Raw genomic sequence first — 25,007 nt, 5'->3', positions numbered from 1 at the left:
GAAACATTTCTAATTATTACTAATGTTGAAAACAGTTGTACTGTTTTGTTGCATTGTTTTTCATTATTTTTGATGACTTTTAAGTTAAAAAAAACTAAATTTATTTGAATCTTTTTTTAATATTATAAATGTTCTTACTGTCACTTTTTTAAACAATTTAAGGGGTTAGTTCACCCAAAATTGAAAATTGTCATTAATTACCCTAATGTTGTTCCAAACCCGTAAGACCTTCGTTCATCTTGGGAACACAAATTAAGATATATTTTATGAAATTATTATGTACGATTTAATCTTAGGTGTTGTGGTGATTAATTTTATTATTAGTTGGGTGTTTGTTTGTTTTAATGATTGTAATTAAGTGTGAGCTACTGGATGTTTGAATTACCCTAAAAGGGATGACGGATGAATGAAGTATTTATTATTATTATTATTATTATTATTATTATTAAATCCGAGAGCTGTCTGACTGCTCAATAGACAGCAATTTAACCACCACTGTCAAGGCCCAGAAATAGTGGTTCAACGGATCACAAAACTCACGGTTCGGATCATATCACGGTTATAAAGTCACAGATCGGATCATTTTTCGGATCAGCACAAAAAAAAAAAAAAGGGGGGGTGGGGGGTAACTTTGCATTTATTACTTAGCCCATTTTAACTACTCTGATACCACAGCAAAAACTACTAGCCTAACTAAATATTATTAAAGGAAAGTGAACAGACTGTAAAAAGAACAAATACTGTACACCAATTACAAGCATAGATAAATACAACATAAAGTTACAAATAAAGTATAAGGTCTAACTGTAGTATTAATTTTCATGTACAGAAATGTAATAATTAAATATAAAATGACAGTTCACTGTATAAATTTAATATGGATTACTCTTTGTTCAAGCTGTGTTTTGTTGTTTGATTTACATGACAGACAACAGCAGGTATTTATAGGTTGCCGTCACTTTAAGAGTAAGACCCCATGCACGCACACATCTGATAGATACACATCCGAATTCTCACCTTGTTCAAATAAGACATAACTGAATGTGTTTACGAGAATACTTGCAGAGAGCGGTATTTTGACTGACATAATGCATGTATGTGTCCATCCAAGTGCATTGAGGACGCGAAAGAGAAATCAATTTGGAGTTCGCGAGCCATCTGAAACGCGTCTCCCCCTCTCTCTCTCTCTCTCTCTCTCTCTGTGCGCGAGCCTTGTATATATGTGCGTCTGTGTGCACCGATAACTGTGGTGTGCGATACTGAATTAAATCCTCTTTTGCCTCTTCTAGCGCTGGAATGGTTTTATATCTATTTAATGTGTAAACTAGCAAGATAAAACACGTGCAAATGATAACCTTTCACTCTATTGCGGTGAAACTTGCAATTGATCCACGAATCATATGCGTGCTGAACCGTGGGGCTTGGTCTGTACGGATCACGGATCAACAACGATCCGTTTAACCACTACCCAGAAAGGTACTAGACATTGTTAAAATAGTCCACTTGACTGCAGTGGTTTAATCTTAATTTAATGAAGTGACAAGAATACTTTTTGTGCACAAAAACAAAACAAAAATAATGACTTAAGAGAACACGGAAGCTCAGCACTGTGTTCAATAAAACAACTGTGTCGGAAACTGACTTGGAAGAGAAGAGGTTGTTGAATAAAGTCGTTATTTTTGTTTTGTTTTTGTGCACAAAAGTATTCTCGTCGCTTCATGACATTGACTTTCTGGACTTTGAAAGTATCTGTTAAATTGCTGTCTATGGAGGAGTCATATACCTCTTTGATTTCACCAAAAATATCTTAATTTGTGTTCAGAAGATGAACGAAGGTCTTACGGGTGTGAAACGACATGAGGGTGAGTAATTAATGACAGAAATTTTCATTTTTTGGTGAACTAACACTTTAAAGCATCCTTGCTGAAAAGTAGTAATTTCTTTGTTTTCTTTTTTTTTTTTCTTTTTTTTTTTTTTTAAATCTTACTAATCAGTAACTTATGAACAGTAGTGCACATTATTTACATTGTAAATTATGTGTGGAATGTATTTATTGAAATATTTGGTTACTGAATTTATTATTATTATTATTATTTTTTTTTTTTTTTTGAGAAAAATTTATTTTGTCAACTTAAAATATAAAAAATGCATTTACATTATTTTTACAGGAATTATAGTAACCTTTGAAAATAATTGGAATTACATAAAGCCCATGTATTCACAAAGTTTTAATTGTTTAAAGGGTTAGTTCACCCAAAAATGAAAATTCTGTCATTTATTACTTACCCTCATGCCGTTCCACACCCGTAAGTCCTTCGTTAATCTTCAGAACACAAATTAAGATACTTTAGTTGAAATCCAATGGCTCCGTGAGGCCTATAGGGAGCAATGACACTTCCTCTCTCAAGATCCATTAATGTACTAAAAACATATTTAAATCCGTTCATGTGAGTACAGTGGTTCAATATTAATATTATAAAGCGACGAGAATATTTTTGGAGCACCAAAAAAAAACTAAATAATGACTTATTTATTGATGGCCAATTTCAAAACAATGCTTCAGGAAACATCGGAGCACAAATGAATCAGTGTGTCGAATCTGCTGTTCGGCGCGCCAAAGTCACGTGATTTCAGCCGTTGGCAGTTTGACACGCGATCCGAATCATGATTCGACACGCTGATTCATTTACGCTCCGAATCTTCCTGAAGCAGTGTTTTGAAATCGTCCATCACTAAATAAGTCATTATTTTGTTTTTTGTTTTTTTGGCGCACCAAAAATATTCTCATTGCTTTATAATATTAATATTGAACCACTGTACTCACATGAACCGATTTAAATATGTTTTTAGTACCTTTATGGATCTTGAGAGAGGAAGTGTCATTGCTCCCTATGGAGGCCTCACTGAGCCATCGGATTTCAACTAAAATATCTTAATTTGTGTTTAGAAGATTAACGAAGGTGTTACGGGTGTGAAACGGCATGAGGGTGAGTAATAAATGACAGAATTTTCATTTTTGGGTGAACTAACTCTTTAATTGTCATGAAAATTAACAATAAATCAAAGAATCATATTGTTCCTGAATAGATTAAATTTTCATAATGCACTTGTGTAACTATAATTGATTATTTCACCTTGAAATCAAAAGAAAAAAGACCCTGAGATGTTTTTGTGTGATTCACCCACAGAGTTTTTTTTTATTATTTATTTTTTATTTTTTTATATTGCCTAGAGCTGACTTGATTCTTTATGTCCACCTGTGTGCTTTGTCTCCCTTGTGGTTGATAATTTATTTCTATTCTCTGTATGTCTCTGTCTCTTTTAGGTTTTTAAGGTGAAGGCTGTCCAGCTGGCAGAAAAGCTGCTTCCTGCTTTCAACACCCCAACAGGCATCCCCTGGGCCATGGTCAATTTGAAGAGGTATGTTCCATACACACCTTCCCTTTCACTCTAACATCCTTTCTCTCCCTTTTTTTTTTTTTTTTTTTTTTTTTTTTTTTTTTTTTTTTGGCTATCTTTGCCGCCTCCTCATCTTTTTCCCATGCTGTCTGTCCTCCACTCACTGTCCTGATGGTGACTGCCACATAATGGAAAGCTGTCAGACCTTGTGCGTCTGTAAAAGTCCCTGTGGCTTTCTTCCTGTTTAACTCCACTTTCCACATAATTTCATTAGAATGAAATGAAAATTGCACAATTAATCTGCAGAGCGCATTGTGAATGTACATTAAGGTTTTTTTGTGTGGGAGGTGGGAGGTGGGAGGAGGGTCAAATCCTGCCTGACATGGTTTTTGTCAGTTAATTAGGTGTTTAGAAGAAATTGCTCCAGAACAGACAAAAACCACTGCATTTTGGGCGTTTTTAATCCCGAGGGAAAGAACGACGCTGTGTTTTATTAATCCCCATTCATGTAGAGCAGCCTTTCTCAGTCTACACACACACACTCTTAGTGAATGGTGTGGATACATTCTAAATGGAAATGAGAAGTACAAGTAGAACACAGGATATTGGACTTGATGGAGGAGTGATGGGTGGCAGTGAATTAGTTTGAAGCAGGAATGAAGCAGTTAGACTTTAATGAGATCGCCATAATTCTTCATTGTGTACACGCTGTAAATATGTAAAGGTGGTTGTTTGCTTCAGGCTAGTAAGGAACATACTGTACGTAAATGTCATGGGTGTTTCCTTCTACCTTTTTCAGTGGAGTGGGTCGTAACTGGGGCTGGGCGTCAGCTGGTAGCAGTATTCTGGCGGAGTTTGGGACGCTGCACATGGAGTTTGTGCACCTGACATATCTAACCGGAAACCCTGCCTACTATCAGAAGGTACGACTGCCTATATGAGTGTTGTGTAACTATTCGGCCTTTGTGTTTGTGTCCTGTTGTGAACTATGTTCTGGTTTAGGTGATGCACATACGGAAGCTGCTGGCTAAGATGGACAGACCCAACGGGCTTTACCCCAACTACCTGAACCCTCGAACAGGACGCTGGGGCCAGCGTGAGTACCTCCCACTAACATCCTCTGTGCTGCACCTCTCTCTTTCCACTCTCGAAAAAAAGTCTTTGTGTGAATTCCCACACCGTATGAAATGCAAAGGGTTCCAAACACCCACAACGTGAACTTGATGCTATGATAAACAAAAAAAATACGTGGCACACACAACTGTTGGGTGAAGTCTTGCATTTTTAATTAGATGGAAGAATATCTTTTCAGCTCTGAATAAAAAAACATTTCAGTTTATTTCCCTGGGCTCTTTCCAATATTTTAGATTAATTTTGTTTCTCTAAATTCACCATATTCTGGGACTGCATTAATCTATGAATGCTACTTACCTTAGATTAGACATTTTGCTGCCTATTGTTTGGAAAAGCTTTGCGAGTGCTGGTTAAGTAAACTGATATACTAGATTTAAAGTAGGTATATTTGTTGTTGTCCTCGTCAAGCTCAGTTTTTACTTTTAGGGTGCGTTCACACTTGTAGTTCAGTTCGTTTGGTCCGGACCAAAAAAAAAAAAACATTTAGTCCTGGTCCGGTTAGCGTTTAGATTGGCAATTTTATCACCGAACCAAAAGATACCAACCCTAAAGGGATATGGATACATTCACAACCTGATTGGTCGGATTTTATGACGTATTGCCTGTTTTGAGACGGAACTTACCGAACATCCAAAACAATGCTGTTTGCTGAGAAAAATGCGCTTGTTGTGTTTGCGTAGCCTGCATATGATGGTATTTTGGCCAGCTGGGAAGTCGTGAAGAGCTTATAAAATGTGTAAAGGAGTCAAAATAGCAGCGGGAATCCCTCCGTCACACACACAAACGATCTGCTCATGCACACGCGCATCTGATGCCTGTGATGGCCAAACTCACGACTATGACGAGAAGAACCGATATGCGTGAGGATTCTGTCCTTTTTAGGGTCTCGTCTTCCTGTTTTTCGTTCTTTTACATGCTTTTGGTCTGTGTTGCGTTCATATATCATTCGAACCGCACCAGAGTTCATTTGGAAGCGGACCGAGACCCATCTTTTCAGCGGTCTCGCTTGTTTGGTGGGCACCAGGGTTCGGATGGCACACATGTTCAAATGAACCGCACTAACAGAGCAATCGCACCAGGGTTCGTTTTAATCAAACCAAACATGTCAAGTGTGAACACGCCCTTAATTTTTTAGCCGGCCCTATCACAAAAGAATATTTTATTTACTGTATATTGTATATATGTAACATTTTTGTCAAATACCAGAAAGACATATTAATATTCTTCTTAAGTGTTGTTTTATTTACAAAAAAAACTGTTTTTAATTAGCAATAATAGCTGGAAATCATTGACAGCTGTAAATTCATAAATAGTATTTTGTTGAAAAATGATGCCATGCAATGCAAAACAATACTGATTGGTTTGTATTTTTCCAACTCATTCTTACTGATGCAGCCAAGAATATCAAAGGTCAGTCTTGTGATTTCAACAGAAACTCTGTTAAATAGCTATTAGATATACACTACACTTTAAAAGTTTGGGGATGATATGATTGATTTTGATTTTTAAAGGTGCCCTCGAATGAAAAATTGAATTTATCTTGCCATAGTTAAATAACAAGAGTTCAGTACATGTAAATGACATACAGTGAGTCTCAAACTCCATTGTTTCCTCCTTCTTATATAAATCTCATTTGTTTAAAAGACCTCAGAAGAACAGGCGAATCTCAACATAATACCGACTGTTACGTAACAGTCAGGGTGTACGCCCCCAATATTTGCATATGCCAGCCCACGGTCCCAACATTATCATTATGAAAGGCATTAGACAAGGGCAAAACGTCTGGATCAACGTCTGAATCAACAGACTAGGTAAGCAAGCAAGAACAACAGCGAAAAATGGCAGATGGAGCAATAATAACTGACATGATCCATGATATCATGATATTTTTTGTGATATTTGTAAATTGTCTTTCTAAATGTTTCGTTAGCATGTTGCTAATGTACTGTTAAATGTGGTTAAAGTTACCATCGTTTCTTACTGTATTCACGGAGACAAGAGCCGTCGCTATTTTCATTTTTAAACACTTACAGTCTGTATAATGCATAAACACAACTTCATTCTTTATAAATCTCTCCAACAGTGTGTAATGTTTGCTTTAGCCACGCAGCATAGCCTCAAACTCATTCAGAATCAATGTAAACAATATAACAGTATACAATACTCACATAATCCGACGCATGCATGCCGCATGCATGACGAACACTTTGTAAAGATCCATTTTGAGGGTTATATTAGCTGTGTAAACTTTGTTACGGCACTGTTTAAGGCAAGCGCGAGCTCTGTGGGCGGAGAGCATGGGATTTAAAGGGGCCACAGCATAAATCGGCGCGTTTATAATGATGCCCCAAAATAGGCAGTTAAAAAAATTAATTAAAAAAAAATCTATGGGCTATTTTGAGCTGAAACTTCACAGACACATTCAGGGGACACCTTAGACTTATATTACATCTTTTAAAAACATAATCTAGGGCACCTTTAAGTCTCTTATGCTTACCAAGGCTGCATTTATTTGATCAAAAATACTGTTACTGTTAATGTTTTCTATTTGAATATATTTTAAAATGTAATTTATTCCTTTGTTGGCAAAGCTGAATTTTCAGCATCATTACTCCAGTCTTCAGTGTCACATGATCCTTCAGAAATCATTCTAATATGCTGATTTGCTGCTCAAGAAACATTTCTAATTATTATCAATGTTGAAAACATTTGTGCTGTCGGAAACGATGCATGATATTTTTTTTTCAGGATTCTTTGGTGAATAGAAAGTTAACAAGAACAGCATTTATTTGAAATAGAAATCTTTTGTAACATTATAAATGCCTTTACTCTCACTTTTGATTAATTTAATGCATCCATGCTGAATAAAAGTATTAATTACTTTCAAATAAAATTCTTAATGATCACAATCTTGATATGATTAACAAATCTAAGATTTAGTAACAACACACCAATCTGAAACCCTCTCACATTGGCTTCAGCCCAGCAGGTTATTCTTATTACTGAGCCCTGTTTCGGTATTCTTATTACTGCAATAATTGTGTGAAGAGATTCAAATCAAATGGAGGATCCAAAATATAACTCTGTGAAGTGTTTTTATAGACACAGATGATTTTTATAATCCCTCTGCCAGGGTTTATTATTCTATAAATATGAATGACGACAGAATGGCAGCTTATCCTCATCTCCTCGCTGATCAGCGAGCTTTAATAAGATGGGATGTGAGGAAGTTTCTTTCTTTATATATAATTAGTAATTATGTGTAGTGAAAACACTCCGCTGTGTTTTAACAAACTCTTAATTACTGAGCGAGATGAGGGTTTAATTAGTGCCCTGTGTCTAAAGGCTAAACCTGATCAACCCACTGCGAGTAAGCATGCACACACAAACACACTAAATTCCAGTAAAGTGTAAAGATGTGTGTGTGTCCAAAGGGGTAGAATATAATTAAGGTGCACTAGAGATCTATTTTCTAAATGAAAACTCAGCGTGAGTGACAGGCCATTACAGTGGAGTATTATTCCCCCTCCCACACTGCAGTTGCCCCATGGACCCTTAAAGGGATAGTTCACCCTAAAAATGAATATTCTCTCATCATTTATTTCATTCCAAACCTGTATGACTTTGTTTTCTGTTTGGAACACACAATTTATTTCTATACAATTAAACTGAATGGCGATCATGTACAGCCAGGTACTGAAAATGAGCAGCATGGACATTGTGCTAAACATCATCTTTTGAGCTCCACACAAGAAAGAAAGTCATATGGGGTGAGGAAAGGATGACGGAACATTCATGTTTGTGTGAACTGTCCCTTCAGTTCTCTCTCTCTGTCTGTACAGCATCACCTCCAGGGGCCTTTAGGTTTTAGATCCACATCTTCTCCTCAGCCCATCATTCTCTATCCATAACCTGTCCGCTCGCTGTCGGCGAAGCCTCTCTTTAGAGACTTCCTGCCTGGATCTCTGTTTGTTACTCAAATCCACCCTGTTGTTATTTATTTTATTTTTTTATTTAAAGACTTTGAGTGCATTTACTTTTCAGCGGGAGGCCGTTAGTGGGTTGTTCTTGATTGGCAGAAGTGAAAATCCAGGCATTCTATGAATGGCAGCAGTGCCAGAAGAGGCTGTGAAATAAAGACCCAGATGGTTTATGGAGGTCTGACTGGGATTTTTGGGAGTTTATGAGTCTCTCTGCTTCAATCAATCTTTCCACTGCCAAAACTTTTCTTTTTTCCGCCTTCTCACTGAACCATCTATGTATTATTCTTCATCTTAATTATTGATCGTGTTTGTTCTTTTATTATAATTATTATGATTTCTACCACCTTCTTTTCTCTGCTACTCGTACACATTCACCTCAGCCATATCTCTTTCTTTGTTCTTTTTTTCTCTATTCCTTTTGCTGTCTCTGAGCAGCTTGTTTTCTTCTCACTGTTGTTTTCAACCTGTCAAGGTTCTCACAGTCAAGTTCCACACATCCTCTCTGAACTTTATCTTCTTATACTTCACATTTTTTTCTGGCTCTATCCGGATTGTGTTATAAGCATTGCTTGCAAAGGCAAGAATCACTTGAACAAATCTCTAAAGTTGAGTATTAGTTATTATTAAAATATATGACACTTAAGTCATCCTGTACTGTTTGTCCTAGGGTGTAAATGAACATAAATCCACAATTATAATTTTTTATAAATAAATCCACAATATTACTTTGTAAGCAATGTAACTGCTGCTTTATTTTGCCTAAAAATCCCTAAATTTAAGGAGGCCGTGTCTGGGAACCAGTATATCATATACACCTGGGCTCTTTTGAATTTTCGCAGTAAGTAGCACCCTAGCAACAACAAAATTCCTTGCCAACCACATGGCAATGCTGTGAACTACCTGCAGCATTGTGTCAGCGGCTTCTACACTTATAATTTTTTCAGAAAATGTAAACATCCATTTTTTCCCCCCTCATATTCCAACATGTCCAATTTCCTGTGGCAGGACGGGCTAGTAGGAGTTACTTATGAGTGGCCTGTGATTGGACAGCTCTCTCTCTCACTTTCTCTTCTGTTTTTTTCTCCCTCCCTCTCTTTCCCTGTATTTTATTCTCTCCTGTTGAATAATTCATCTCTGCTTCAACGTCTTGCCTCTTCCAGGCCAGTCCCTCGCATCCATTAGCATAAAATACATCTTTAACTTTGTCTCAGTGTCTCTGTAAAGGATCTCTCATAAAGTGCTTCAGCTTCCTGCCTCGTTGCTGCCTCATTGATTTATTTAGCTCTCACTCTGAACCAGCTATTGCAAATGCAATTTTTAGCCATGTCACTTGCGTGTTCACACCTCTCTCGTGTAAAACCATCACCTCTGCATCTGTTCTCCACCCCCAGTCTCCTCTAAAGACCTTTCATAATGGGTTTTGGCAGCTCATCTCCTGAATGTTAGCCCTGCTAGGTCTCTCCCAGCAGGCTGAATGCAGCACAGCTTTCTAGCCTTGGCAGCTATGAGCTGTGACAGTGCTAATGGGCTCCTCCCTCACTCTTCCATGACACTATATACAGCAAGTGTACAGTATACACTCCTCTGTCTCCTGCACACATCACGCTTATTGCTCTCTTGTTCTTCTTTGGAGAATGTGTATATCCTGTCTGTTCCCTGGATGGGTTAACAAGCTTTTGTGTGAATCTTGGCACTCAAATAGTGAGAGAGAGAGAGAGAGAGTGGATGGATGGATGGATGGATGGATGGATGGATGGATGGATGGATAAGACAGATAATATGGTTGGATAAGATAGATAGGATGGATGGATGGATCAGTGAGATAGATAGGATGGATGGATAAGATAAGATGGATGGATGGATAAGATAGATAAGATGGATGGATAAGACAGATAAGATGGATGGATAAGATTGGATGGATGATCAATGAGATAGATAGGATGGATGGATAAGATGGATAGGATGGATGGATAAGATAACATGGATATGATGGATGGATGGATGGATGGATAAGATAGATAATATGGCTGGATAAGATAGATAGGATGGATGGATAAGATGGATAGGATGGATGGATAAGATAGATAATATGGTTGGATAAGATAGATAGGATGGATGGATGATCAATGAGATAGATATGATGGATGGATATGATGGATAGGATGGATGGATGGATAGGATGGATGGATAAGATGGATAATATGGATGGATAAGATTGGATGGATGGATCAATGAGATAGATAGGATGGATGGATAAGATGGATCGGATGGATGGATGGATAAGATAGATAATATGGTTGGATAAGAGATAGGATGGATGGATGATCAATGAGATAGATAGGATGGATGGATAAGATGGATAGGATGGATGGATGGATAAGATGGATAGGATAGATGGATAAGATAAGATGGATGGATGGATGGATGGATGAATGGATAAGATAGATAATATGGTTGGATAAGATGGATAATATGGTTGGATGGATGATCAATGAGGTAGATAGGATGGATGGATAAGATGGATAGATAAGATGGATAGGATGGATGGATAAGAAAGATGGATACGATGGATGGATGGATAAGATAGATAATATGGTTGGATAAGATAGATAGGATGGATGGATGATCAATGAGCTAGATAGGATGGATGGATAAGATGATAGGATGGATGGATGGATAAGATAGATAATATGGATGGATGGATAAGATGGATAGGATGGATGGATAAGATGGATAGGATAGATGGATAAGATAAGATGGATACGATGGATGGATGGATGGATGGATGGATGGATGGATAAGATGGATAATATGGTTGGATAAGATAGATAGGATGGATGGATGATCAATGAGGTAGATAAGATGGATGGATAAGATGGATAGGATGGATGGATAAGATAAGATGTAGAGCTGCACGATTAATCATATCGCAATCGCGATGTCAAGCTTGTGCGATTATATGACGCAAAATGCTGCGATTTTATGAAATAAAATAATAATAAGTTAAAAATAAATAAAAAAATAAAAAAATACATGTGTGGACACAACAACCCATTATCTGAGAGCTGTTTGCCCATTTTATACACCTCTAATAAAAAGAAGACCAGTCAGTTTCAGTTTAGGCAGTGGCATGTGTGGCGCGCATGGTCATGACTTTTCCGGTGTGCAGCGCAGAGAACGGGTAAAGATGGATGCGGAGCAAACGGTCACTGAACTGGTGGCAAGAAAAAACGCTACCTCTGTTATATGGCGATATTTTGGCTATAAGATTATAAACCCAGATTAGTAGTGGTTGAAGAGGAAAGAGGATTTAATTCGGTATCGCACGCAGCGCTGTTATCGGTGCGCACATGACGCACATACATACAAGGCTCGCGCGCACAGAGAGAGAGAGAGGCGCGTTATAGCTCGCGAACTCCAAATTGATTTCTCTTTCGCGTCCTCAGTGCACTTGGATGGTCACATACACGCATTATGTCAGTCAAAATACCCCTCTCAGCAAGTATTCATGTAAACACATTCAGTTATGTCTTAATTGAACGAGGTGAGAATTCGGATGTATATCTGTCTGATGTGTGCGTGCATGTCTTACTCTTAAAGTGACAGCAACCTATAAATACCTGCTGTTGTCTGTCATGTAAATCAAACAACAAAACACAGCTTTAACAAAGATTAATCTATATTAAATTTATACGATGAACAGTGTCATTTTACATTTAATTATTACATTTCTGTGCATGAAAATTAATACTACAGTTAGACCTTATACTTTATTTGTAACTTTATGTAGTATTTATGCTTGTTGTAATTGGTGTACAGTATTTGTTCTTTTTACAGTCTGTTCACTTGCCTTTAATAATGTATTATTTAGGCTAGCAGTTTATGCTATGGTATCAGAATAGTTTAAGTGGGCTAAGTAATAAATGCAAAGTTAAGTTACCCCCATCCAATTTTTTATTTTTTTTTGTGCTGATCCGAAGTATGATCCAATCTGTGACATCATAACCGTGATGTGATCCGAACCGTGAGTTTTGTGATCCGTTGAACCACTACAGATTAGTAAAGAAACAAATATCTTAAATGGGATTATAACAAGTTTGCAGTAATGCAAAGACGTTATTTAATTTCATAAAAATATTTTAATTTGAAAACGCTGTGCATTTGTTTGCTGTTGTTGCTAGTTTGAGTTGAGAAATACACATTTCAGCATTATCAGTAATCTGTGTGTGTATTTCCATTGAGAACCAAGCAAGATGACTCATGATACTATTTGTTTATTATATCGCTATCGCAAATCGCAATCGCAATATTGACCTCAATAATCGCAATATGACATTTTCCCCAAATCGTGCAGCCCTAATAAGATGGATACGATGGATGGATGGATAAGATAGATAATATGGTTGGATAAGATAGATAGGATGGATGGATGATCAATGAGATAGATAGGATGGATGGATAAGATGGATAGGATGGATGGATGGATGGATAAGATAGATAATATGGATGGATGGATCAATGAGATAGGATAGATGGATAAGATAAGATGGATACGATGGATGGATGGATGGATGGATGGATGGATAAGATGGATAATATGGTTGGATAAGATAGATAGGATGGATGGATGATCAATGAGATAGATAGGATAGATGGATAAGATGGATAGATAAGATGGATAGGATGGATAGATAAGATGGATACGATGGATGGATGGATAAGATAGATAATATGGTTGGATAAGATAGATAGGATGGATGGATGATCAATGAGATAGATAATATGCATGGATAAGATTGGATGGATGGATCAATGAGATAGATAGGATGGATAGGATGGATGGATAAGATAAGATGGATATGATGGATGGATCAATAACAGATAATAGGATGGATGGATAGGATGGATTGGATTGATGGATGAGATGGATGGGTGGATAAGATAGATGAGATGGATGGATGGATAACATGGATGGATATATAACAGATATATGAACAGGTAGACAGATATAGACCGATAGACAAGTACTGTATTAGATGGATCGACAGACAGACAGACATAGATATATAACAGATAGATAGACTCGATCTATGTTTGATATTATGAGCACCATAGTTCAATATCAGAATTAATAACCTAGTGCCTATTTTTGAATATTGTTTTTATCCATGTCTTTAATATAGACAGATATATCTGTCTTAATTTCAACAGCTCCCTCCGACAAGTCAACACAGATTGTTTACGTGTTCTGTTGTAGGTGCCCATTACGAGCCATTACCAGCACAAATGACTCCCAGCCTGTCAAACACACACTCACTCTGCAGTCATTAGCTGTGTCAAATTGGAACACACACTCAATGGCTGTGTTTATAAGTGATTAGGTGTGTGCTGGTGTGTGTCCATGCTGAATAAACGCCAGCGAAAACATGCTCACTTCAGCGCATTTTTATTGTAATGAGGGTCCGTGTCAAGCCTGAATACACTTTTATAGCAGCATTCAGGCACATTAAAAGACTGAGCTTTGAACAGAGAGTAACCAAATCTGAACAAGTAGACTAACCGTAAGAATCATAATTGGCTTTTCTTTACTCCAGTTTAATGCATTTTCACAAAATTAAGACTTGAGAAGTATCTAATTAGGCTAGTTTTGTCATTTTGAAGGATTTATTAGTCTCATTTTACTCTTAAGCTTAACTAGCATTGTTAGAGTTCAATAAAAGTACGTTTCAAGTACTTTTAAGCGATTTCTAAAAAAAAAAAAAAAAAAAATTAGCAACTAGCAACAAACTACAGGACTTTGTCATCTTATTTTTTTTTTTTTTTACCTCATCCCTTTTTAATTTAGCCTAAAATGTCACAACTGTGCTTTGCAGGTATTTGGGGGAGGAGCATTCTTATTCTAGAGTGCATTTTTATTCTTATATTATATTATAAATCTGTAGTGCAGGATGAGGCATCAGTATTGTTGTTTTGTTTTTTGTTTTTTAAAAAGAAAATCTGTAAAACCCTTACAATTATTTATTTATTTTTTATTGTATTTTTTTTTTATATGTGATAGAAAAGCTGAATTTCCAGCATCATTACTCCAGACTTCGGTGTCACATGATCCTTCAGAAATCATTCTAATATGCTGATTTGGTGCAAAAGAAACTATTATTATTATCATTATTGTTGAACAGTTGTGCTGCTTAATATTTTTGTGGAAACGGTGATGTTTTTTCAGCATTCTTTGACTCGAAATTTCAAAAGTAAAGCATTTATTTGAAATGGTAATGTTTTTACGTTATTATTGCAAGATATTTCTGTCACTTTTAATCAGTTTGATGTGTCCTTGCTAAATAAAATTAATTTCTTACTAAAAATCTTGCTAACCTCAAACTTTTGAACAGTCTGGAAAAAGTGAATCTTGTGAAAAGCGAAAGTCTCACCTCTCCTCGTTCTCTCTCTTGCTCTGCAGATCACACATCTGTAGGTGGATTGGGTGATAGTTTCTATGAATACCTATTGAAGGCCTGGCTAATGTCTGACAAAACCGACACAGAGGCACGCAAGACCTACGACGATGCCATCGAGGTGAGGGCTGCTGGTTGCCATGACAACTTGTTTTGTGCTGCACCGGTGTCTATCTGTTAATTCTCTCTTCTCTCTCTTTCTGCAGGCTATTGAGCGTCACCTCATTCGTAAGTCCAACGGCGGTCTTACTTTCATTGGAGAGTGGAAAAATGGCCACTTGGAGCGTAAGATGGGTCATCTGACTTGCTTTGCTGGGGGCATGTTTGCCCTGGGGGCTGATGGGTCACCGGATGATAAAGCTGGACACTATCTGCAGCTCGGAGCAGAGATTGCTCACACCTGCCACGAAAGCTACGATCGCACTGGTTAGTGAATAAGAGGGGGCAGTATGAAGAGTATAAAAAAAACGCATTAGATCTTTGGACTTCAAATATAATTTTGTAGCATGGTGTGTTGCCATGGTAACACTGGAGGTTATTTTGAGAGTGTGTTGTTCCTATTTCACACAACTTGACTGAGAGACTTTGATGGATTGCAGCTCAGCCACAAGCTCTCAGACAGATAGTTTTCACATTTATAGCGCAATGAGGGCCGAAGTTTCACCTAATAGTGCTGAATACATAAACCTGTTATTTTTTGCAGTACTGAAGCTCGGTCCAGAGGCCTTTAAGTTTGACAGCGGGCTGGAGGCCGTGGCTGTGAGACAGAATGAGAAGTACTACATCCTGAGGCCTGAGGTCATCGAGACATACTGGTACATGTGGAGATTTACCCACGACCCTAAGTACAGGCAGTGGGGTTGGGAAGCAGCACAGGTCAGCTCCTCCCTCTACCTTTCCTGATGCATTCATCTATATGACAGAAACACTCATGACAGTAACAAACACTACTGATGCACAATACATCAGGACTATATTGGTAAAGGCCCTGGTATACTTCAAACGAAGTTCTTTTCCGTTCTTCGTTTAGGGGTAAAACGAAGTTCGAAATGCGTGACCAGCGATATACTGTAAACGAACACCGCCCACACTGCTGAGAGCGACGGTTAGATGAATATGTAAATATGTGCCATGCACTTTCTTCTCAGTAACAAAATAAACACAACAAAAATGAGAAAACTGCAAGCATTTTTATAGGAAGCATAAGAAAAGCGTCTGATCATAACAACATGGGTTAGCACGAGCTCTGCAAATTAGCACTCCAGTCACGTCTTCATATAGCACTTTATTCAATAGAGTGCTTAAAATCAAGCAGCTTTACAGTATCAAACATGAAAAATGGTGTTAGTGCCTCATTTTTTTTTACAAGCACAACTTCATTTTGTACTATAAAGCAGCTATCCAGTGTGTTCATGTTTTCACCCGCGGAGATCTTACCTCGACGAACTCAAACACACAAAATGAGTCAAAGACGCGTGAAGGCGGAGCCTTGGCGCACACCTCCTGTTACGTTATCGTCACTGACCAATGGTAGTACGAAGGTGCTTTGCAGCTGGAGCGAACTTTTCCTGAAAGTTCGCTTTGGCAAGCCGTTTCGAATTTCCAAAAAGAACACAAAACGAACTTCGTTTTGGCCTGATATTGTTCGAAATGACGTCACATCAGTTCGTTCTTCAATTTCGTTTGAAGTATACCGGGGCCTTAATTGACCGGCAAAACAAGTGAAATTTTTGGTCAAAATTGAGGTTTTCACAAAAATGAGTTCATTAAGCCCTCGTCTAGTGATCCCAATGCTCCAAATAGCAATTAAACATCTAAAAGTATCTTTATTTGTACATTTTCTAAAAGGAGTATCTTTCCTTTGGCCATGAAAAATGCCATTTTTATCTGCTCACTTCTGGATGACGAGTTTGGTATCGTTGTTAAGCGCAGCATTCCAAGTTTGTGAAGCGAATTCTCAATGGCATGAGTCTGAATCAATGAAATGTGATTTTCAAACTCATGCTGATGTAAACAAAACTATCTTACGCTGACTGACAGATCCGAAGCGTGCGCACAAAGACGCCTCAGACACGCAATCCCGATATACACAGAATCACAGTATTTAAAAAAATCTGTCTTGGCGAGTATTCACACATACATTATCTGTTATGTTTTAAGTGAACGTTTGGTTAACTGGGAAAAACATCCGACATGCAACATTATATTACATCCGTGTGATACAGTAGGTCTTAATATATAGGCTGTCTGTTTCATTAATCTTAATCAAACAATTGTGGAATTATGGAAAAAAAAAGTTGAAAATATACATTTTTACTATAGATATGGTGTTTGCCTTGATTTGTGCCAAATTTGGTGGTATTACCCAGGGATTTTAATATATGATTGCTAAGTGGTTTTGTTTTGGAGCCTTCAGAAAACTTTAACTTGATTTTTCTCAAAATTGACTTTGCTGAATATCGACTTCAAACAGGAAAGAGTCATTTTTTGTCGGATTTCAACAAATAATACATAATTTTGGAGTTTTTTGGAACTTTGCTCATTGCGACTCATTTTACCAGCACGGGTCCTATATAATGAAGATTGCAGTTAATCTGAAAATCTGTTTTTACTGGATATTGGGTAAATATTCCATTTATTTAGTGTCCTCAGAAAGGAGTGCCTAAAACCAAATATTGTATATTTAATTGTGAAAACTGCTTTACGAGATTTTAGATGACTTTTGCTATTATATTACTGCTATTTAAAAGGATAGCACTAGATTACAGCAAAGATTTAACCCTTCAAGAGCATTTTTTATTGCGCTATACTATAATAAAGGTCCCATTTCTATTTTATGGACACTGTCGAATCTCAAAATACATAGTTATCCATATTTCATACTATTCATTATGACAGTGATTCAGCGTTGACAAAAAATATTTAGCATATTCAGCATTGGTTATCATCTAAAACGTGAAAATAATTATCAACTTATTGTGTCAGTTAGAATTTTAATATCAGTGTATCCCAGTAAGAGAGCAAAACTTTTTTAATAATGCCTGTGCAGATTTCACCAGCACAAACAGAAGCTCAACTCGCTTCTCATCGGCTGGTATCTCCAGCCATCAGAGTTCAGCCAGATATCAGAGACAGAATAAGGTCAGACTGTGTGTCTGGCACAGGATGTTCTTCAGTATCTAAACCCATATCTCATCGCTTTGATATCCATCTGTGGTCCCAGTCGCTCTATCTGTGGCATCTTTTTGCTGCTTGTATTAGTCCTGTACCTCTCCATCAGGATTTTTTAGATTTATGCCTCCCTTTCTTTTGATGCCATTATTATTCCGGCAAGACCTGGGCTGTGTTTTTTGGGGAGTGTGTTTGTGTTTTTAGAACCGTTTCAAAGTGCTCTTGAGAATGGAGCGTCATTGTTTTCTCTCTGATTGGGTGTCATTGTTCTGCCGTTACAGTACTGTTTGTCTGTATTTGGGCTTCTTTTGATGAGCCACTGGGTGCCTGGGCTCTTTCTCTCCTTCTCTCCCTCATTTTCACTATCCTCATTTCTGTCAGGAAAAAGAAAGCAGAATAAAGCTCACTTGTTCCCTGTCACCAGAGTTCCTTCTTTGCTATTGGCTCTTTTTCTCTTCTAATTTTATCATTTTCTGTCTCCAACTCTTTCTGTGCACCTCTTTCTTTCCAGGGTCTCACTGTCTCTTCTCCTTGCGTTCCTAGCGCTGTTCTTTGTATAGATAAATGCTGTTGTGTTGATCTATTTGGCATCAACTCTCATCTCCATGATCAGTTAGGATTTTTCCCAGTTCTCACCATATCTCAGAAGTTAAACAAATGGCTTCAGTTTTATTTTGTCGGCTTGATGAACTGCTTTAGTGTTTGCAGAGATGTTTTATGGGGGAAATGATGTAATTTTGTCTAGGAATGATATTTAAATTTAGGCAGAATTAGCTGACACTTATTTTCCTTTCATGGCCAATAACCGATATTTATTAAAGGTGCCCTAGAATTAAAAATTGAATTTATCTTGGCATAGTTGAATAACAAGAGTTCAGTACATGGAAATGACATACAGTGAGTCTCAAACTCCATTGTTTCCTCCTGCTTATATAAATCGCATTTGTTTAAAAGACCTCTGAAGAACAGGCGAATCTCAACATAACACCGACTGTTACGTAACAGTCGGGATCATTAATATGTACGCCCCCAATATTTGCATATGCCAGCCCATGATCGAGGCATTACACAAGGGCAGCCAGTATTAACGTCTGGAGCTGCACAGCTGAATCATCAGACTAGGTAAGCAAGCAAGAACAACAGCGAAAAATGGCAGATGGAGCAATAATAACTGACATGATCCATGATAACATGATATTTTTAGTGATATTTGTAAATTGTCTTTCTAAATGTTTCGTTAGCATGTTGCTAATGTACTGTTAAATGTGGTTAAAGTTACCATCGTTTATTACTGTATTCACGGAGACAAGAGAGCCGTCGCTATTTTCATTATTAAACACTTGCAGTCTGTATAATGCATAAACACAACTTCATTCTTTATAAATCTCTCCAACAGTGTAGCATTAGCCGTTAGCCACGGAGCACAGCTTCAAATTTATTCAGAATCAAATGTAAACATCCAAATAAATACAATACTCACATAATCCGACACATGCATGCAGCATGCATGACGAACACTTTGTAAAGATCCATTTTGAGGGTTATATTAGCTGTGTGAACTTTGTTTATGTACTGTTTAAGGCAAGCGCGAGCTCCGGAGGCGGGGAGTGTGAGCAATTAAAGGGGCTGCAACCTGAAGCGCATTTCTAACTATGCCCCAAAATAAATCTAAAAAAATCTATGGGGTATTTTGAGCTGAAACTTCACAGACACATTCAGGGGACACCTTAGACTTTTATTACATCTTGTAAAAAAACGTTCGATGGCACCTTTATTATTTATTATTTAATTACTGATAGTAAAGTTCTGTACTATTTTCTCTAAATAGTACCCGTAAGAACTTCATTCATCTTTGAAACACAAATTAAGATATTTTGAAGCAACAAAATTACCACATTCAAGGTCCAGAAGAGTAGTAACACATGGACTATTTTAACAATGTTTTTTACTTTCTTTTTTACTTGGCAGTATGTATGTATGTGCCTTGACAGTGGTAATTAAATTGCTATCTATGGAGGGGTCAGAGAGCTCTCGGATTTCAGCAAAAGTATCTTAATTTGTGTTCCATAGATGAACAAAGGACTTAAGGGTTTGGAACGACATAAGGGTGAGTAATTATTGACAGAAATGTAATTTTTGAGTGAACCAACCCTTTAATGTGAGGCTGGATCTGTTGCGTTTTAACGGTGTATGGTGAGTCCTCAGTGTAGCAGCTGTTTCAGGCAGATCTGCTCCAGGTAGGTGAGCTCATCATGCCATGTTTTCCTGGCACAGATGGCTTCCATCACTCCTGCCTGGAGAGGCTTGGAGCAGCGCTAATGGAGCATTATTGGTTCTTGGAGAAAAAGAGCGGCTTCTTATATGTTCTATTTCTGGCTTGTCATTACTGCTAGTACACAGTCATGCATTGATTTGATTTTGCAGTCATAAAGTGGTGATTAGGACAAGGTTTCACTTGATATTGCACATACTGTTTAGAAGTCTTTCTGAGCTAATGCACAGGAAAAAGTACATCTGGAATTGGCCTAGCCTGAGTTACTCACCAATTGCTTGGTAACTTTATTAGAAATGGCAAGATATCACATAGTTTAATTGAATTTGGGAACAGTAGTCTGACACTCAAAGAAAATGTAAGAAATGTGCACGATTCAAATCAAAGACATACAATCATGACTCAAGCGTCTTTTTAACAACCTTTACCATGAAATGTTCATCTAAGAGACTTCCATTTTCTTGTTTTCTCCAGAACGTCACATACTGTATGTGAAAATATTTCTCACGTTAAGCCACCAAAATGAACATATTAAGAACAAAAACCTGTTTCATCAAATAGACCTTCACTATTTTTTTCAAATATGCAAGAAAAAAATACTAAACGATTAAATTGTCATGGGGCTGAATATAAAAATTATATATACAATACTGTTCAAAAGTTTGGGGTTGGTTAGGGGTTTTTTTGCTCACCAAGGCTGCATTTATTTGATCAAAAACACAGTAAAAATTGTAATATTGTGAAATATTATTACAGTTTAAAATAACCTTTCTATTTTAATATTTCTTAAAATGTAATTTATTCCTGAGATGGCAAAGCAGCATCATTACTCCAGTCTTCAGTGTCACATGATCCTTCAGAAATAAATCATTCTAATATGCCGATCTGGTGCTTCTAAAACATTTCCCGTCAGTGTTATTTGATGTTAATATTTTTGTGGAAACCTTGATAAATTGTTTTAATAGATGTATGATGAATATAAAATTAATTATTCTTTTTTTTTTTTTTTTAAATGAATCTTACTGACGCCCAACTTTTTGACAGTAGTGTATAATACTGTGTGTGTGTTTATTTTTTTGTGAATACAACTTTTCCCATCTTTTCTGCAGGCTATAGATAAATACTGTCGAGTAAGCGGAGGTTTCTCTGGTGTTAAAGACGTCTACTCCTCCAACCCCACCTATGATGACGTCCAGCAAAGCTTCTTCCTGGCTGAAACACTCAAGTAAAAGTCATTTCATTTACTGATACACTGTGCTGAAGCTGTTTTGCATGAATAGTAACATGGATTGTTTCAGTTCATTATGCGAGTACACATTATTTTTGTACGTTAAACAATGTAATAACGGTCAGTTACTACTATAATGGTCAATCTAAAAATGCAACATATGGATAGCACTGTGAAAGGCAGTGACTATCAGCTAAAAGGTGGGATTTGCAGGTTAAACTGGAGTGGAAAGACAGCCGGTCATTACTGCTACCTGCTGGTGCCATTGAGGCACTGCAGTTTCTCACAAATGTGTTTTGAACGGGATACATCAGATCTTTGACCTAGATTGGAACCGGTATCGGGTTAATTTTATGATCCTTGCGTGTGTGTTTTTGTAGGTATCTATATCTGCTTTTCTCCAGCGACGAGCTGCTGCCTCTTGAGAATTGGGTGTTCAACACGGAGGCCCACCCTCTGCCCGTCCTGCACCTGGGCAACATCACCCTGCCTGGCAGCGAGACCCAGCGGTAGAGTGGACTCACCGGGGGGGCGCCCTCCCCCTCGCTCACCCCTTTTCTATACACCTCCCTCCTCGTGAAAGACAGCAGCTGCTAGTGCAAAGGAGAGGAGAGAACTGTACCCACCAACCAGTGTCTCCTCCTGGACTGTGAATCATGGGACTTCAGTGAACGGAGGGGGCCGGAACAGACCGAACTCTCTTTATCTATGTCTCTCTCATATATTATCTGAAGGACAGACTGCCGGATTGATCATGTGCGTCTCTCTCTCTTGTGGCCGCCGGTCTGACGCGTCCATACACACGCATTTGCGGACAAAAAGACCTCCTGAAATGGATGTGCGTTTCTCACCAGGGAAGGATTTGAACAAGTTCACTCTTTCTTTCTTTTTTTCCAATTTGGCAGCATTTCGTGTCATCAGCTCAGTACTAAATCACTTCAAAATGGTGGATAAATGGTTCCTGGACCAGACCGCCTTCAGAGCCTTTCGCTTTCTGAGCTGGGCTCCTGGAGACAGCAGATGTTGGATTTGACCTCCTGTGAAATCTTTCTCCAGCTGAGGCTGAATTTAGACCACAGGCAACCAGGGATGTTCTTTTCTCCAGGATTTCTCTTCACACTGTCTCTCCGATGTCTCTGTTAAGGTTAGCAGGTAAAAACGGACACGTGCTGCTATCGAACAGCTGCTGCCTGTGAAACGGTCACCGCTGTCATTCCAGAAAAACCTGAGCTTTTCTGTGTCTCTCCATTCCTATGTTTCTTTTCATCCTTTTCTGAACGCTCAATGTCATTCATTCTGCTTTCTGAAACATGGATGGGCTGGTGTTTGGTTTTGCCATACATTGAATCAATAACACTTGAAGCAGCAGTAGCTGTGGCTTGTGGAGAGAAGTCACATCGCTTTAGATGCTAATGCTCATGGTCCTCACCATTTGTTTTCATTTGTCGATGGTGCTGCTCTGTTAGACCAGACCAGATTTTTTCAACAGCTGAGTTTTACCACTAATCGTAGCCAATGAGACAGAGATTTATATATATAATATGAGGGTTTAGAGTTCAGAAAATACACTGTGTGTGCCCTGTACAAGAAACCCAGAGTAAATAAAACACAAAAACCAGTGCAAAGATTTTGAATACAGTTGCATAACAACAAAGCCCATGGTGTAGGATGTTTTAGACTTGGGAATAATCCTAAACTGAGGTCAAAGACTTTTTTTTGTGTTTTTTTTCTTGTCATTCCAGTTTCTGGATGCGTTTTCTTTCAAGTCAAATGCATATCTCTGAATATTTCATGTGAGTTTTAACATGACTTTTCCATGAATGTTTCGGTCCTGGGCTGTAAACGCTCTGGACGTCCCTGGACATATTTTCTGAGATCCGGTGGTGGCAGACAGAAACAGATTCCTGATATCAGATTATTCACTTGAGTTTGATCAAACATGACCTGCAGCCAATTGTATTGAAGTTTTTTTTTTTTTAATTTATTTAAAAAAAAAGTTTGTTTGCTTTATTTGACCTTTAATGAATATTGACTGTTTTGATTGTCTGTTTGGAAGACATGCTCAGCCTTATGCTCTCTGACTCATGTTTGGTTGGTTGGTTGGTTGGTTTGTTTGTTGTAATCTTCTATTGTATAAAATCCACAGAATATTTCATGTAGTTGATCGGAGAAGGGGAAGTTAATTATTTTATCTTAGGTCATGAAGAATCTGTATGGGAATCAGTTTTTTAGAAAGACTTGAGCACCGCTGACGGTATGCTGGGGGTCATCGATCGGCCCCACTGAAGGGTCTTTCTCTTTGTATCCTGTCATTTCAGTTTCTAAACCACTCATCCCAGCCTGAAGGAGACGCGTCCTCTCCTCCCCTCTAGATGGCAGCAGTGGTGTCCTGCTACTCCTGTATGTGTCATTTTCTTTTCTCTCAGTGACATGACTTTGACTAATGGTGAGTGAAGCCCAGGCCAGCACTCTTCCCTGGTGTTGCTGGGTGGGTTTTGAAAATGCTGTGTTCCGTATTTGTATTTTTACTGAACAAAAAAAAACAAAAACAAAAACAATAATTGTAAATATGTTTAAAATGCCACACAAATTCAATAAAGATGTTACAAAAAGTGAACTGAATAAAACAAAAGCTTTTATTGTCAAGTCTTTTCTTACTGACTCGTATAAAACACTTACAGTGGAGTTCATAGATGTCTTCATTTAAATGCAGTCATAGAAGACCTGGATACATCATGAAAAACTGAATATCAGAAAAATCACTAAACTTTAATGACAGAGAAAAGCCATGCAAGTTTCCGTAGTAGTTAATATAATTTTCATATTCATGCTTACATAGGACTGGCTGAATCCTCCATTGAGCCACATTCAAACCATAGGATGAATTTTGTCCAATTTGAGACATTTGTACATTAAAATATAAACACCGTTGATCAAAAGTTTGGGGTCAAGTAATTTTTATTTAAAAACAAACAAAAAATACTTTTATTTGGCAAGGATGCATCAAAAGTGACATTTATGTTACAGTGGATTTCTATTTCAAATAAATGCTCTTGAGCTTTCTATTCATAAGAAATCTGACAAAACATTAAGCAGCACAACTGTTTTCAACATTGATAATAATAAATATTTCTTGAGCAGCAAATCAGCATATCAGGATGATTTCTGAAGGATCATGTGACGCTGAAGACCCGAGTAATGCCATCACAGGAATAAATTACATTTTAAGATATAAATAGAAAACTGTATTTCACAATATTACAGCTTTTATTGTATTTCTGATCATGCAGCATTGATAAGCAGAAGAGACTTCTTTCAAAAACATTTAAAAAAATCTTAGTGACCCCAAACATTTGAACAGTAATGTA

The 25,007-nt window shown here is 37.6% G+C and overlaps 1 protein-coding gene across 1 annotated transcript in view; it reads left to right on the top strand.

Moving 5' to 3' along the window:
* Positions 1-24,266, top strand: part of man1a2 (mannosidase, alpha, class 1A, member 2) — a 110,646-nt gene extending 86,380 nt beyond the window's left edge. The window contains exons 8-15 of the mRNA XM_048194248.1: positions 3,326-3,420; positions 4,199-4,322; positions 4,402-4,495; positions 14,974-15,089; positions 15,175-15,394; positions 15,672-15,844; positions 21,521-21,636; positions 22,020-24,266. Coding sequence (XP_048050205.1) covers positions 3,326-3,420; positions 4,199-4,322; positions 4,402-4,495; positions 14,974-15,089; positions 15,175-15,394; positions 15,672-15,844; positions 21,521-21,636; positions 22,020-22,152 — 1,071 coding nt within the window. The 3' untranslated portion in view covers positions 22,153-24,266. The remainder of the gene's footprint in view (positions 1-3,325; positions 3,421-4,198; positions 4,323-4,401; positions 4,496-14,973; positions 15,090-15,174; positions 15,395-15,671; positions 15,845-21,520; positions 21,637-22,019) is intronic.
* The last annotated feature ends 741 nt before the right edge of the window (positions 24,267-25,007 follow it).

This window comes from Megalobrama amblycephala, linkage group LG6 (genome assembly GCF_018812025.1).
Source record: "Megalobrama amblycephala isolate DHTTF-2021 linkage group LG6, ASM1881202v1, whole genome shotgun sequence".
Lineage (NCBI taxonomy): Eukaryota > Metazoa > Chordata > Actinopteri > Cypriniformes > Xenocyprididae > Megalobrama > Megalobrama amblycephala.
Note: the sequence above shows the minus strand (reverse complement) of the source record. Positions and strands in the feature narration are given on the sequence as shown.